This window comes from Diprion similis, chromosome 6 (assembly GCF_021155765.1).
Source record: "Diprion similis isolate iyDipSimi1 chromosome 6, iyDipSimi1.1, whole genome shotgun sequence".
Classification (NCBI taxonomy): Eukaryota; Metazoa; Arthropoda; class Insecta; order Hymenoptera; family Diprionidae; genus Diprion; species Diprion similis.
In genome coordinates, this window is record NC_060110.1 from 15379982 (window position 1) to 15394344 (window position 14363).

General features: G+C 33.1%; 2 protein-coding genes, 1 long non-coding RNA gene and 2 other non-coding genes across 6 annotated transcripts; 4 read left to right on the top strand and 1 right to left on the bottom strand.

Moving 5' to 3' along the window:
* The first annotated feature begins 1237 nt into the window (after positions 1-1237).
* LOC124407280 (ras suppressor protein 1) lies at positions 1238-4183 on the top strand. The gene is made up of 8 exons (XM_046883280.1): positions 1238-1432; positions 1885-1935; positions 2029-2149; positions 2523-2641; positions 2730-2812; positions 2906-3020; positions 3227-3359; positions 3549-4183. The coding sequence occupies exons 1-8, from the start codon at positions 1288-1290 to the stop codon at positions 3631-3633; spliced, it is 852 nt and encodes a 283-aa protein (XP_046739236.1). The 5' UTR covers positions 1238-1287; the 3' UTR covers positions 3634-4183.
* Positions 4184-6362: 2179 nt separating this feature from the next.
* LOC124407279 (nuclear envelope integral membrane protein 1) lies at positions 6363-9353 on the bottom strand. Of its 2 annotated transcripts, none has more exons than XM_046883278.1 (8): positions 9149-9353; positions 8963-9072; positions 8583-8790; positions 8264-8430; positions 7926-8141; positions 7656-7780; positions 6997-7158; positions 6363-6693 (listed from the first exon to the last, which is right to left on the bottom strand). In XM_046883278.1, exons 1-8 carry the CDS (start codon positions 9228-9230, stop codon positions 6555-6557), a joined length of 1209 nt encoding a protein of 402 aa, XP_046739234.1. In that variant the 5' UTR covers positions 9231-9353; the 3' UTR covers positions 6363-6554. The 2 variants fall into 2 exon arrangements, with proteins under 2 accessions (XP_046739234.1, XP_046739235.1); XM_046883279.1 differs by having other exon boundaries at positions 6587-6655.
* Positions 9354-9580: 227 nt separating this feature from the next.
* Positions 9581-14353, top strand: LOC124407281. The gene is made up of 11 exons (XR_006929303.1): positions 9581-9875; positions 10632-10692; positions 10923-10974; positions 11272-11321; positions 11553-11622; positions 11903-11965; positions 12205-12256; positions 12538-12578; positions 12908-12949; positions 13716-13786; positions 13957-14353. It is a non-coding gene; the product is annotated as an uncharacterized LOC124407281 (long non-coding RNA).
* Positions 10492-10560, top strand: LOC124407823. Its single transcript, XR_006929360.1, has one exon. It is a non-coding gene; the product is annotated as a small nucleolar RNA SNORD31 (small nucleolar RNA).
* On the top strand, positions 10780-10851 carry LOC124407831. Its single transcript, XR_006929367.1, has one exon. It is a non-coding gene; the product is annotated as a small nucleolar RNA SNORD31 (small nucleolar RNA).
* Positions 14354-14363: the final 10 nt, after the last annotated feature.

Genomic DNA, 14363 nt, shown 5'->3' on the forward strand with positions numbered 1-14363 from the left:
CTCAATGCCAAGGTCGGAATCACACTACGTGAAGTATTCGTAACATAAATGCATCAAGCACAGTAAACCCTGTATTTTTTTACCTAATATTTACCTTTCCCGAATTCGTCCTGCCACTCTGTCTGTTTCTGGCGGACACTTGAAGAAATCATCCAGTTTTTCCGACGACTCCGCTAATTGTATCATAACACAAGCAACCTTTTGTTTCGAACATCCCAAGAGTTGTATAAAAGAAATGCAGGCGTTACTGTAGCAACTATAACCATTTCAATGGTTTGGGTTACCTTAAGAAGTCACGCAAGAAAATTGATAAGTTAAGTTTGACTTGTCAATCCAATGTTGAGCGTTGTGATATTTTACATGATTGTAATAATTAATATTACGGTATTATTACTGTAGTACTGTAATATGATTTTTAACTTTCTGGCCCAAACATTTTTCAAGAAATGTTCGTTTATTAATTTTTTAGATTAATTTCTATAATTTACTGTTGTTGAAATTTCATGTATCTAATAATGCGGAAGGAGAAGAACTTCCATGTGCTGATAATAAGATAACATGCTGAAAACCAGAAGTTCAATTTAATCAAAAAACTTTAATGCCTTTATTTTACTCTTATAAAGTACGTTACTGTACTGTATACAGGAACACAGAAAGTATTGCCTCCATTTTTCATAATGTTGTCGTACTACAATTGTCGAGGTATGAAATATATTCTTATACAAAGTAACTACAGGGTGGGGGAAAAAACAATAGCAAATTCTACAATAAGAAACAATTAGCTGAAACAATGCCACAGAGTCACTTAAATTAAAACTATTCTGATAATATCACGATTTAAAATCGGCAATAAAACTGTAAACAATTACAAAGGGCTTTTACAAGAAGTTGTACCGAAATTTGCTGTGTAATGAAGAAGATCCAAGAGGTTGACGGGCAAACAGGTGAAGTTTACAAAAGCAGCCCTACGTATGAATGAAACCATTATTCATGCGTCAGAAGCAAAAAATATAAGTCAGTAATAATTTAATGATTGTGATCCAAATTAGGCGGTTAATTGCAAACGTTGTCTCCGATGGTAAGATACATAAATCGTACGTGAATCGTCCTCACCTACTCATCTCTGGTACTCATCTCTCAATTTCTTTCACCTCGTTACGCGACATCTCTTACGTTTTATCGCAAGCTACGGCAAATTCTGTTTTATCGACTGCAACAGCTCATGCACATGCGTAAGTAATAATTCTCTGATCTGAAAATACGTATGACCGTGTGTGTGCGCGCGCAATGAATCAGACTCCAGTATCGTGTATTCCGAATTCGAGGATGTCAAAAGCAAAGAAAGTGATCGATGAGGCCCGAGAAAGCCAAAATCCTGAGCTGGATTTGGCTGATAAGGGCATTTCCACATTCGAGGAAATGCCTGGACTGCGTGAGTAAAATACACTTGCATCCTTCACTTGATCATTGCCAAATTAGGCAACTTGTCAAGACTGGTTTTTTGCACCAATAAAACTACACACTGCCATTAGGGATACTCATGGGCGTGGACAGCCCTACACAATTTATACAAATACGTATTGCTATGGTTTTTATGTGTTTGTCAATGAATTTCTAGATGATCATTTCAGGAAAAATTGACAACACAGGAACTCATTAACCATATATTATGTATCATTCAACAACCTATATTTATTACGGAAAAACAGTGTTTTTAAATCCAGCTGATCATAAGTTTCAGATCATCTTATTATTTATTTAAACTATTTTTTGCTCCTACTTTTCATACAATCACCATATATTATAACATGGAAATTGAATTATCATTAATCCATCGTTTCATTTTTCCTAATTTTGCCTGTATTTTGAATTGTATTTTTTCAGTAAATATGCTGCAGATCACCAGGCTGACGCTTAGTCACAATAAACTTCAAGGTACATACATAGAGAAAATACATATATTGCCAAGCTGTTCGATCCTATCGTATTATGCATGTCACAGCAAATAATGGAATGATAATTTTTCAGTTGTTCCACCTGGTTTGGCAAATTTAATCAATTTGGAAATTTTGAACCTGTTCAATAATCACATCACTGAACTTCCAATTTCCTTATCACAAATGCCTAAGTTAAGAATCCTCAACGTTGGGTACGTAACTGCGCCGCGATAAAATGATATTTCGAAATGTACATAGTTACGTTTGTATTTTTTAACTAACACCATTTTGATCTTGGTATATCCGCTCTGTTTATATTTCTTGTTTATATTCCACATAACCTCTAGTTTGTAAGTCGTTGGAGATAAAATCTGCAATGCTTGTCTATGATGATAAGGACGATAACTTTGATGCAACATTTTTTGAACTTATAACCTGCCTTCTTATGTTGAATCAATTTCATATTTTATCGCTGAATAAATACCAACATCTATCTGCTATTTAATAACAACCTTTTTATTCTAAAAAAGAACACAAACAGATAATAAATATCTAGTTTAAACAGTATTCTATGTTATTTTTCAGAATGAATAGATTAGATTCCCTTCCACGAGGGTTTGGTGCCTTCCCAGTGCTCGAGGTGTTGGATCTCACGTATAATAATTTGAGCGAAGAAAATTTACCTGGAAACTTTTTTATGATGGGTAATCAATGAATTTGATGCATTACAATAATTAATTTATTATTGATTATATGCACAATGCATACCCTAATTTTACTTTTCTTCTTCAGAGACCTTGAGAGCATTGTATCTTGCTGATAATGATTTCGAGTACCTGCCCCCTGAGATTGGCCAGTTGAAAAATCTGCAGATTGTAATAATTTCATTATACTGTATGAAATGAGAATACTTGTAGGCAACACCGATAAAACACGAAAAGTATACCGAATAAAAATTTATTTTACAGCTTGTGCTTAGGGAAAACGATCTGATCGAGCTACCTAAAGAAATCGGTGAACTCACCCGACTTCGAGAACTTCACATTCAAGGCAATCGACTCACAGTTTTACCACCAGAAATAGGTAAATTGATACTCTACCACCACTGGTGTACTATATTAGCATGCTCTTATCTGAGTAATTCTTAACTACCTATAAATTTGAATTGCCATGTCATATTGCTGAGCTCGGGAATTCTTTCTATTTATTCATTTTCACTAGCAGGATGTAGATGACTAGCCCTGTGATGACATGTATGGTAACAATGATATTTTTAAACCTAATCACAGGTAATTTAGATTTGGTGAGTAACAAAGCAGTGTTCAGAATGGAATTCAATCCTTGGGTTACCCCTATTGGAGATCAATTGCAAGTAGGAATTTCTCATGTGATTGACTATATTCGTTCGGAAACCTACAGATAGTAAGTCTAATACAAAAATGAATAACCATTAATCAGTTCACTCATCCATCATCGATTTGTGGTTGATTTTGGTGGATTTCTAGTCCTCATTTCAAACCTACAAGTTCCTGTAATATGGAAATACGTTAAATTTTTCAAGTAAAATATCCTGCTGAACAATAGATGATAATTATTATTTTATTATTACAGCCTCTATAATCGTCACCTCAGTGCAAAAGGACCTCCACCACCAATTGAAAACGACAAGAGCAAGAAAATCTCACGTGCTCGCTGAAAGAGACAAATGTCACAAATCAACGTATATAATGACAATTTTAATGCCAATGACTAATCGTTAATACCTATATCTAAATTTACTAATTTGAATGTTACCATCAATTGACAATCAAATTTATCAGATCACGTGGTGCCTTATGCCAAGTAAACTACCTTGAAGAATCTGCCTTGAAGGTACTTTTATTAATATTCTTTATTAATGTTATGCTTAAATGTTTTTATAACAAATTTAGAACTAAATTAAATGGAAAGAATATTTTGGTGAGTCTAATGTTTTAATACATTAACAAATGAATTTCACCATAGCCACAGGTATTAAGTTTTTCCGTTAAGTTATTCTTGCTCGTACAAGTCACAGTCGTAATTTATTTCTGTAATGTAATAATGCTAAGAATCCGAACTCTGACTGCGTCGACGATAAAAATTTTATCCAGCTTTGATTTGAATATAAAATTTATACACAAAATGAATCTCTGCCAGGTTGTAACACTTTGCACATTTTAATTACCTACTTTTAATATGGAATGAATAACGAAGATGGTGCAAATGATTTATTGATCTATAGTGGTATACCTTTCAGTTTTTCATATGACACTTGTTGAGCCTTTAATTGGTATGCACAAAAATTCATTCATCTATTTGTATACATCATTTTGAATTGTATTGTATGTATTAAACTACCTATTAAGAAAAAATTACTTGGAAAATTTTAATTATTTATGATTTAATGAAGGGGTTTGAATAAACAATTTCACATCATAAAACCTACACGTTCAACTATTTTGCGTAAATAACTTCAGTAGAGATGCAAAATCGTCTTATCAGTTTGTAATGCTAGAGTTGAGAATTGAAATATTTATAAAGCTTATGTTTACAACTATGTTAGCAATTTCGCTTCAATCAAGATGCAGAAAACTGCAACGAAATCATTTGTTGGTATAGAAAACAAGTACGTATAATATTTTTAGTTCTTTAATTGAGCCGTAGATACCGCAATGTCATTTTTGCATATTTTCACAATCTTTACATGTACATACGTAGGATGGCAAGATTAAAACAGAAAACCCTGAAACTTGCAAGGGAAGAATATTTGAAAAACCAATCTAAAGAAGGTAATTTTAAATAGTAAAATGTTACATATTGCCAATCTATATTCGGTGAATCGAATTGTACACGATTTTTTATAAAAATATGTACAATTTTTTGAATTCATCAATAATAATTTATTTTTCATTACAATGGCTTGACAGATGAATCTCTAGAGATAAGAATGGAAAAGGCGACCTGTCCAAAATGTAGAGGGGATGGAAAAGAGTCTTCTGGGACACATATACAAGATTTATGCCCTGCTGATCGAATGAAGATCACGCAGCTCATTTCTGAACTTGCAAGGTGAAAAAGTACTTGATTGCTATATTTGTTGATACTGTATACAAATAATCAAGTTCTGGTTCATTACGTTAAAAGTGATCTCGGTCGAATTTATATAATCTTATTTTTATTAGTGTAGGTGCACACAAGAAAAACACAAGGTTGAAGCTGATCTTGCAGTTAGCAGGGCAGAAAACGAAGCATTACAAAACCAGTTTCAGATGCTTAATAACCAATCGGAAGGTGATAAAAACAAATTAGTTTCACAGGTACAATTTTTTTGGAATTATAGCATTTATGAGACTTACTAAAGTTCTGTAACATTATTTCACCATTAAATTCTAGCTATCGTCGACAAGGGTAGAAATGAACAAACTTAAATTGCAAACATCTTATGCACTAAAGCTTTTAACGCAGCAAATAATGGCATTGGAAAGACAATCGAGGAGACTTGTTGAAACTGTGAAAGATTTATTAAATGACAAAATGCATCTACAGGATGCATTAATGAATCAAAAAATGAGAGTCCAAATTCTAGAGGGTAGGATAAAAAAGATAAAAAATAGTAAAAACGTTCAGAACCTACTACCGGTGAATCAACAAATGATGAATCAAGTTTTACTAAAGTTTGACAAAGATTGCCAAACTGAAACCCTGGAAAACTTGTAAGTTATCTAAAAAAATTCATATGTGAAAAATCCAATCGTATATCATGAGTCTTTTTGTAACGATTAAGAATTGTTTAATTGTGTGTCAAAAGTAATGTAATCTGAGTTCCTCATACTTTGTAATTTTTAGACCGGAAATATACACATGCTCCAGATTAAAAGTTTCGAAAACTAGCCAAGACTCCCATAGGTGTACAAAAACTACTCAGATTAAAAGCAAACGTGATTTAGACGAGTCTTCCATGGAAGCTATACTGTTGCGTGAACTATTTTTCAAACGCCCAAGCATAGATGAGAACGAAGGGTTGGAATTACTTACCATATTTCCAAGAAATTGAGTATCTTTTTCACATTTGTTACTGCATCATTACATACAATAATGATGTAACGTGCCGGGCTACAAGGATTATAGGAAACCGGTATTTTAATAAAAAATATATTTTATTCGAATTATTAATTGACAATAAATACTTAATTACAAATGCAATTCATAATTATATTACAATGTCAGTCGTTTATAATGTGACAGGTCAAGTACATGGAAACTTGGAAATTAAAACACTCTAAAAAGATATTTATTAAATTTAATATGAGCATAAAAATCCAATCACATAAAATCTGATCTAACACAAAGTAGTATAGACCGTATTTGCCACTTCATATCCTCTTGTCTGTAAGCTTCAAATTTTCACTAATACTCAGCCGCTTCCACATCTTACTCTTTCACCATAATGCAATACTTGATTTCTTCAGTTGATAAACAGCTTCTTGATTCTCAGAAGTTACTCATATTTTCTGTTTTGTACACTCAACTAAGACAGCCAGAAGAAATACTCTTACCTAATTTAGAACTAATATTTTTTTTCCTTAGCATTGAGCCCTAATCCGAATCTGTCAGTATTAAACCACCTTCATCATCGGTATATTCGCACTCTTCTAGCAGGCGTGTAGTCTCAGTCTCGTATTGCAACACTTCGTCATCTGCCAAATGTGAATTACCTTCCATGAAGTTAGCAAATCTATAATTCAATAAAAATTTGATAGTAATATCTGGTTCTCTATATCTGCAAGTGCATTATGTTCATAATCAAAACCACATAAACTAAGGTAAATCATTTCAAGTCCTCATCACATCATATTTTCTTACTCGGTAAATGTCTTGAAAATATAGCGTACCTTACAATAGCATCTATTTATGATTAACGTGTATACTTTCATATTAGCTATGAGTTTTCGATAAATGGGAGCATAGATTTGAAATTCAGGGGGGTCAAATACAATAATTACTAGTCTAACAATGATGAAATTTGGCAATAAAAAACCTTATGGGATCTTTAAGTCTCAGAACTGTTTTCCATTGGTTGCATTCAGGGCTGGAGCAAAACTCTCTCAGAGAACTTAGTGCTACTTCTGTTTCTCGTACTCCCTCCTCGTGATACTCATCCTCAGTAAGTAATTTTCGGCGTTTAGGAAATCGTGCTCTCCTGATAAAGGACGAATTATAAGAAAAGAAAAGACATATTAGAAAAATTTTATACTCGACTTCCAAATACAACTTCGAAATATTATTAATATTTGAATAAGTATGGCGCAAATAAATTCAGCATTACAGGAAAGTTTTGGTTTTTAGCCACGATTTATTTTACAAAATTATAAAATATAAATCAACAATATTTCTTTATGCAAATTTTGGAGAATCTCGAAATAGTTACAAAATCCGATCAGAATGAGCTCGGTCTAAAAAAAGAAAGAAAAATCCTTTGGAGTTATACGTTTAGACAGAATGGGGTTTTTTTACTTTATTCAAAAATTGAGATGTGTGAGCTAATTAGTAAATAAATTAAGCCGTCTGTAGAATCTATATGGCATCACAATTCTTGAGAAATGATAACCAATTGCTCTATTTCCATTTCTGAACAACTTTGAGAAAATACGTTTTGCACCAACTACTTATCAGTTGCATAAATAAAAAAAAACTCACCAATAAGATTTACCCTTTTGCATCAAGGCATGTGGAAAATTGTATCCCAGAATTAACAATATGCAAATTCCAACAGCAGCCTCGTCAAAATAACTACTACAATATATCATTAAAAGACTTGATGCCTGAAATTTAAAAGTAAACAGATCAGTGATGAAAAATTGCATTGAAAAATAATAATCGATAGTAAAACAAATGTGTTTATATAAATACTGATTTTATATTGGGAGTGTGTTCTGGCTACGTACTAGTGTTTAATGATATATTTACCTGTAAAAACCATTGTATGATTTTTTTCGTACGTTTGTTCGTAACTGGGCCCAATCGGTAACAGACTATAAAGCTTACTAGAGAAGAGATTACTATATACCAAATTACATATTCACGATACTGCATAACAATCATTCGGGCATTTTCCCATAACAGTTGTCCAAGATAAATGCTGACTGTCCATCCTCCAGCAGCTAATAAATACATAGATTTTCCCTGTCAAAGTCATATATGTAGATGAATTAGAAAGACGTCGATAAATTTTTTAACGATTATTCAGATTACAAGTGGAGACAGCAATAAATGGCTGAAATTACATTCTGGACAGATGTACTTACTTTGGGAAGTAATCTACTAATGAGGTATATAAACACAAGTAACGAAGTTGTAATTCCAAGCGTTATACCACATATGTAATAAAATATGGGATCATAGCTCAATTTTTTTGCCAAGAGGAATACCAGGATACCCAATATCAGTAGCGTGACTTTCCAAAAATCGATTCCTAGTTATATAACATAACATTATTTCACTGTATCACGTTATATGTCTCATAATACTGATACAACATGGACGAGTTCATCGATATTATGAATCACTATGTTCATATTGACTTATGGTAAGTCCAAGATTAATTATTTCATCAAAAATACTCACCTATCAATTTTACAGATATTCTGTATTCATGACTGGTATCAATGCCAATGCAACTTTGCTGGAATGGATTCAATTTGATTTCCTTTTTCTTTCTACTGAAAAAATTTATGGACCACGAAGATCGATGTTCTTCAAATTTTTTCACTACTTCCGCAGGCATGTTACCATCGTATTGACTATACGACTCTCCGTTCACATCTAGATTCATCTATCAATAATAGTAAATAATAATCAAACTACGAATACTGTTAAGCTTCAGAAAATCATTGCATGCGGGTAGGTGAGCTTCATACTGATTTCGTTTCATTAGAAAACATAACTCAGGTACAATTTGTCGCTACATCAGTTTCAATTAATTTTACTAGGAAGAATTATCTCACCAGTACAGTTTGCCATATATGAATCAAGTATTTCGGCCTTCCTCTATAGCAATAAATGTGCAATCCTCTCACTTCTTTTACGATATTGTCACCATCTTCCATATAAGTGACTAAAAATGTAATAGCATTAATGATGTACGCGAATGTAAATAAAAATATAGGTTATACAAAAATGCAAAGGTCTACCTGTGCCTCTAAGTTCCGCCTGCGTTTCAGTCAACGTACAAATGACGCAGATTAAGAAAAATTCGGGTATAAAAGTCCTCATTCTGTGAACTTATATCTTATTCCGTCATAAACAGATACTCATCGGCTTAAACAGCATTGAAACAGCTCTATTATCCCGACCGCTACGCTACAACATCCGGCAATCGGCGTCCGTTTCGGTGAGTGCCGGCTTGCACTGATGTATCCATATTCATGTAGTACACATACATACCATCTACATCTGTGGTGCCGGGTGGCGCAGATTTTGAATTTCGACAACTTCAGACTCGTGGAGTGACCATCGATCTATCGGAAGGTCGATTCAGACTTTTCTCGAACGAGCTGTGAACAGTTCCGTTGCGAGTTTGGATTCTTTCCGGTTTTCGGAGTCTTCCTGTTCGTAGTGTTCATCGGTCACTTCATCAAGCGACGCCACGAGGAGAGGTTATCCAAAATCTCAGGTGAGCATACTCGAAGCAATTCTTAGCGTCCGTTGAATCAATTTCCAATATTATAATTCCGCTATCTACGCATCACTAATGATGAAAATATTTGTCTCGTTCGTATGAACTGTTGTATGATTATAACTACAAACCTGAAAATCACGTGTAATGTGTACTCTACTCTGAGAGAATGAACTGACTCTGTTTGCTTAGTAATTTTTCCTATTGCATTTTCAGTTCCACAACGTAGCTGATCTATCAAGGTATGCTTTCTAATTGCAAATTACCTCATAATTTTCCCTCAATTCTCTGTAACATCATTTTTACACATTTCGTCCGCGACGCCACGTGTAACGCGCTGTAGGCTTGGCCATCCTCTGGTTGTACCGAGCATCGATTTATCAATTTGCAAATCCTCTGAACACGCGCTTCTGAAACATTTGGCTGAGAATTATGCAGTCTTTTTCGTATTTCTGATGAATTTTTCGTTATTCTAATTTGTCGAGTGAAAGTATGATCGAAATTTCCGGTACTTGTGATTTCCAATGGCCGTTATTTCAAGTGGAAAGCGACACTGGTTAAATTTTACAACTTGAAATAATGGGACAGAACGTTAATTGGCTCATTCTTTGTTCTCGCCTTACTGGATTATTTACTGATCAGAACAACTGACATAAGTTTCTCAAAAGATTTTTTTTTTATAACGATTTACCTTGATCTATTCATTTCGTCGTCAGAGAAAAAAAATTGAAATTTCACGTTCATTTCTATACCATTAAATATTCAAGTCAGTTTTAGGTAAAGTTATCATGTATTACTTTTGAAATTATAGATACTGGTTCCCCAGATTTATAAACTGCTGAAATTTGATGCAAATTCTTAACATGATTAAGCTTATACCGCCCCAGTCTGATTTCTGTGACTGATTGGTTTACTCAATGATTTTGTCCTGTTTACTTATCTTTTCTAATTCATTTGATAGCATTCAGTATCTAATTTTTACAATTATCAATTTGCAGAGAATCATTAACCATGAGGGAAGTTAGCTGCAAGTTTCCACAGACTGAGAAAAATGAACGAGTAGGTATTTTATATTCTTTGATATATTTTTTTCATTGCAATAATTGCACAACATTTTTTTGGTGTGTCAACACTTTCAAATATAGATTTTTTAATGATGAATTTTATATCGCCCCAGTCTGATTACTGTGATTGATTGATTACTATATGTGCTGAATACTCAAAGTTCCACACATTAGAATGCATACTCGTGTTCTTGCTTCAAATAAAATTTTAATTATTGTTCACAGATTCGTATGACTGTACATTTGCAGCGAAAAAGAAAAAAGATGACGTGATACAGTGAGTATTTCATGCGAAGTTTTTGAAATTATATAAGCGATTTTGTAAAATTGTTGAATAATTGAAATACTTCAGTGAGATCGTGATTCAGTAAAAATCTTCTGAGATTTTGATAGTTAAATTTTTATCCATTGAAATCAATGTCTTGTAAAACTATACAATTACCTATTCTGAATGATGTTTTGACAAGCATATGTCTGATAATCGTGATGCCATATTTAACCCTGACTCTCATTAGTTGTTACAGCATCATAATGTGCTCATTATAGCTGTTATATGTAGTGTTCGTTTTTTCAGGGAGGAGGATTCAGATGGTGAAGAAAAACTCTTACCCACTTATGCAAATGGTAAATACCACAATATTTTAACACTTGACATGTTATTATTTGCAACTCAGTGTATTCTAAAATTATTTGCTATAAATTTTTGTGAAAATATCGAATATTTAAACGTGATGAATACTTGTTATCCCTGTCATACAATTATGTGGTGATACTGTACTGCCTGAATTTAATTGACTAAACAGTTTGCTTCTTGGTGTTCATACTCTCTTCTCACGCACTTTTTTTCTCTTGCAGTTTGAAATATCAAGGTCAATTAGAGCCCTGGATCAATAACTACAAAAAAGTCTGATTTCAGCCTATAGTGGTAAGTTTTGTTAAAAACCAATTCACCTCTATGAAATTTGTACCATTCAATTGTATTGAATTTAGAAATGTTTTTTACTACATATTCTGGTTTATTGTTCAACCTGCAATTATTCGTCTCTTGATTGAAGCATAGATATGTTGATTACAATGATGAATAATGTTAGTTATCCCTGTCTTACTCAACTGTGGTGACCATATTAACACTGAAACGAGAATGAAGATTTAATACTCATCACTGAAATGTGTTGTATCTTATAAAATGGCGTATTGTTATGCAGGGTTATCATGAATTCGATTGGAACGGGCACTGTCAATGGCAGCAGAGACAAGGTGAAATTGAGGTAAATAACGTTTGAAGTCTACACTATTCAAAAGCTTGAATTATGTAATTGATTGTAATATCCTGTTTTAAAAATGATTTGATTACCATATTAACAGTTCTATTAAATGATGATTTATTGACAAGCATATGACTGAAAATATTTGATGTCTCAATTATTCTGATTAAATTTCTCCACATTATACGCGTGATTCATCCCTATCGATCAGTTAATAATATCCTACCTTCTCCATGTTTCAGAACCATCCAAATGCAGTTTGCATAGAGCGGCATTTCCATCATTTATAATAATGTGAGTATCTCATTGAAGAAAACAGCATTTCTCAGTAAATTCATTGAAATAGAAATTGGACACAGCGGAAAACCGCGGTTCAATGTAGTTCTAAATGTTGATGCTTAGTGAATAAAATGCTTTTCCGTTATTAAAAATATCATGATGAATCCAACAACGCTCCAGTCAATCAGATTGCTCAGTGGCGAAATGTTGTATACTGAAAATTGTTACACTAGATCAGCTCTTAGAAGTTTGCAAAGTCTATTGTGACTTACGCGTCTTTTTATCTGTTTTTACAGGACTACCTCAAGCTGCCTGGAGGTACATAATTCTCGAAATGGTAAGTGCATTGTTCCAATCGTGAAAGTTGGCCTGTATCTACCTAGCACATATTAACTTCTTCAGTAAAAAATGTAATCGTTTCTTGTATGCAAATTCAATTGCTCAAATTACAGCGCTATCACTTGAAATTTGAAGAATTTTTTCTAAAGTCTACTTCTACTATAGATTTACTTACCCTGCAATTATGATGATTCAATAATATACGCTAATATTACCATTTATTTGGTATGATTATAACTTGCCCTCTCTGATAATTTGGTGGATAATATCGACATTGATTCTTTCCAATTCAAACTTATAACAATATGCATTGTTGTGTCTATTTAGGAGGACCATTTGACACGTTCGATGGAAATGCCAGATAAAAATGTAAGTAAAAATCTGAAGAAATGTACTACCATGATAACGATTCATTTGGTGACCAATATCTCAAACGCGTCAGGCCGCAGTAATTGCGCGTGTCTAGAAATTTATTCGTAAACTTATTCATCATATTGCCAGATATCGCGAAGATCAATTATTCAGGGTGGACATAAGATCTAGAAATTGGTTAACCAAGAAAATGTCAGAGAATTGGTACGGTCTAGAAAAGTCTAAGAATGTAGTGTATTCAACCAAAAGTCGGAAATATTTTTTACAAAAACGTTTTATGCATTTGAAGGCTATGATGTGCCTGAGGTGATATGGGGCAAGGCACTGCCTCTACTGAAATGGAGTGTATATTTATAATTTTGATGAAGCCCGCGCCACCTTTGCCATGGATTGATAATTCATAAGTCACGAGTTTGTAACAAAATAAATATTATCTGTATAATGCAAAATAACGGACAAGCAAAAAGAATTAATTGTCGTACTGGAAAAGCTGGAAAAGTTGGGAAATTTCAAATCTCAAATTTTATGACCACACTGATATTCCAATCCCATCTTTCGAGCGCCGAATATAGTTTTATATCTTCCAAAAAAGTATCTTGAGATTCAACCAAAAAGAGTAGATTGGAAATAGTATGATGTTACAAGTATATACGCTAAGATGATCAAGTAGATGATTTCGTCGTGCCCTCACTGACTTCAACATAATAAATTTAAAACTCTTTGAGGTCTTTCAAATTATTCACACAAAATTGTATCGTTTCAGGTCTCAACGAGTGACTTGAATTCTTTCGACATGCATCTGATTTGACAGAAGCTGGTTTCCAGTTTTTATTAGTAAGTAAATTTGAACATAAGTTGAAATTACTTTTATTTTTTTACAATGATGACTTAATATACGCAATGATTACCTATGAAGATAAAATGTTGACTGAATTTCGTCTGAATTAATATGTAAGGAAGTATCTCTTAGACCATATGTGGACAATTTCGTTGAAATGTTTCAGATTAACGGAAACTTAACTCTGATGAAGATAGTATCCCCGGGTATCGGATTCTGTAATCAATAATAATGTATTTCTGTGCAATTAAAAAAAAAAAATACATAGAAACATATATATTTGGAGTATTTTCTTCTATCAAAAGAATAGTTTCTAAACGTAAAATTGTCACGCGGTAAAAACCTTTAAACTGATAACTTCCAGATTGCTGTTGAGAAAACACGGTTTCGTAGTTTTTATTGGAATTTTCCAGGGAGCAATTATAAGTTATAATTTATGAGTTTGAACAATTTTGATATTGTCACAAGTAGTACAGTACTACAGTAAACTCCTGTTTTGAATCGCCCGATTTTGTATATAGTGTTGGAACACTGTAATTATATTTAGGAATTGGGAGAAAGATCGGCTCGTTA

Bases quoted from the DNA above. Each gene is read 5' to 3' on its own strand.
- LOC124407279 (XM_046883278.1), bottom strand. From the start codon at position 9,230: ATGAGGACTTTTATACCCGAATTTTTCTTAATCTGCGTCATTTGTACG. The intron at 9,073-9,148 runs GTAGACCTTTGC...TTACATTTTTAG, and splicing joins GGCGGAACTTAGAGGCACAG to TCACTTATATGGAAGATGGT. The intron at 7,781-7,925 runs GTAAATATATCA...TTTAAATTTCAG, and splicing joins TCATACAATGGTTTTTACAG to GCATCAAGTCTTTTAATGAT.
- LOC124407280 (XM_046883280.1), top strand. From the start codon at position 1,288: ATGAATCAGACTCCAGTATCGTGTATTCCGAATTCGAGGATGTCAAAA. The intron at 2,813-2,905 runs GTAATAATTTCA...TTTATTTTACAG, and splicing joins AGTTGAAAAATCTGCAGATT to CTTGTGCTTAGGGAAAACGA. The intron at 3,360-3,548 runs GTAAGTCTAATA...TTATTATTACAG, and splicing joins CGTTCGGAAACCTACAGATA to CCTCTATAATCGTCACCTCA.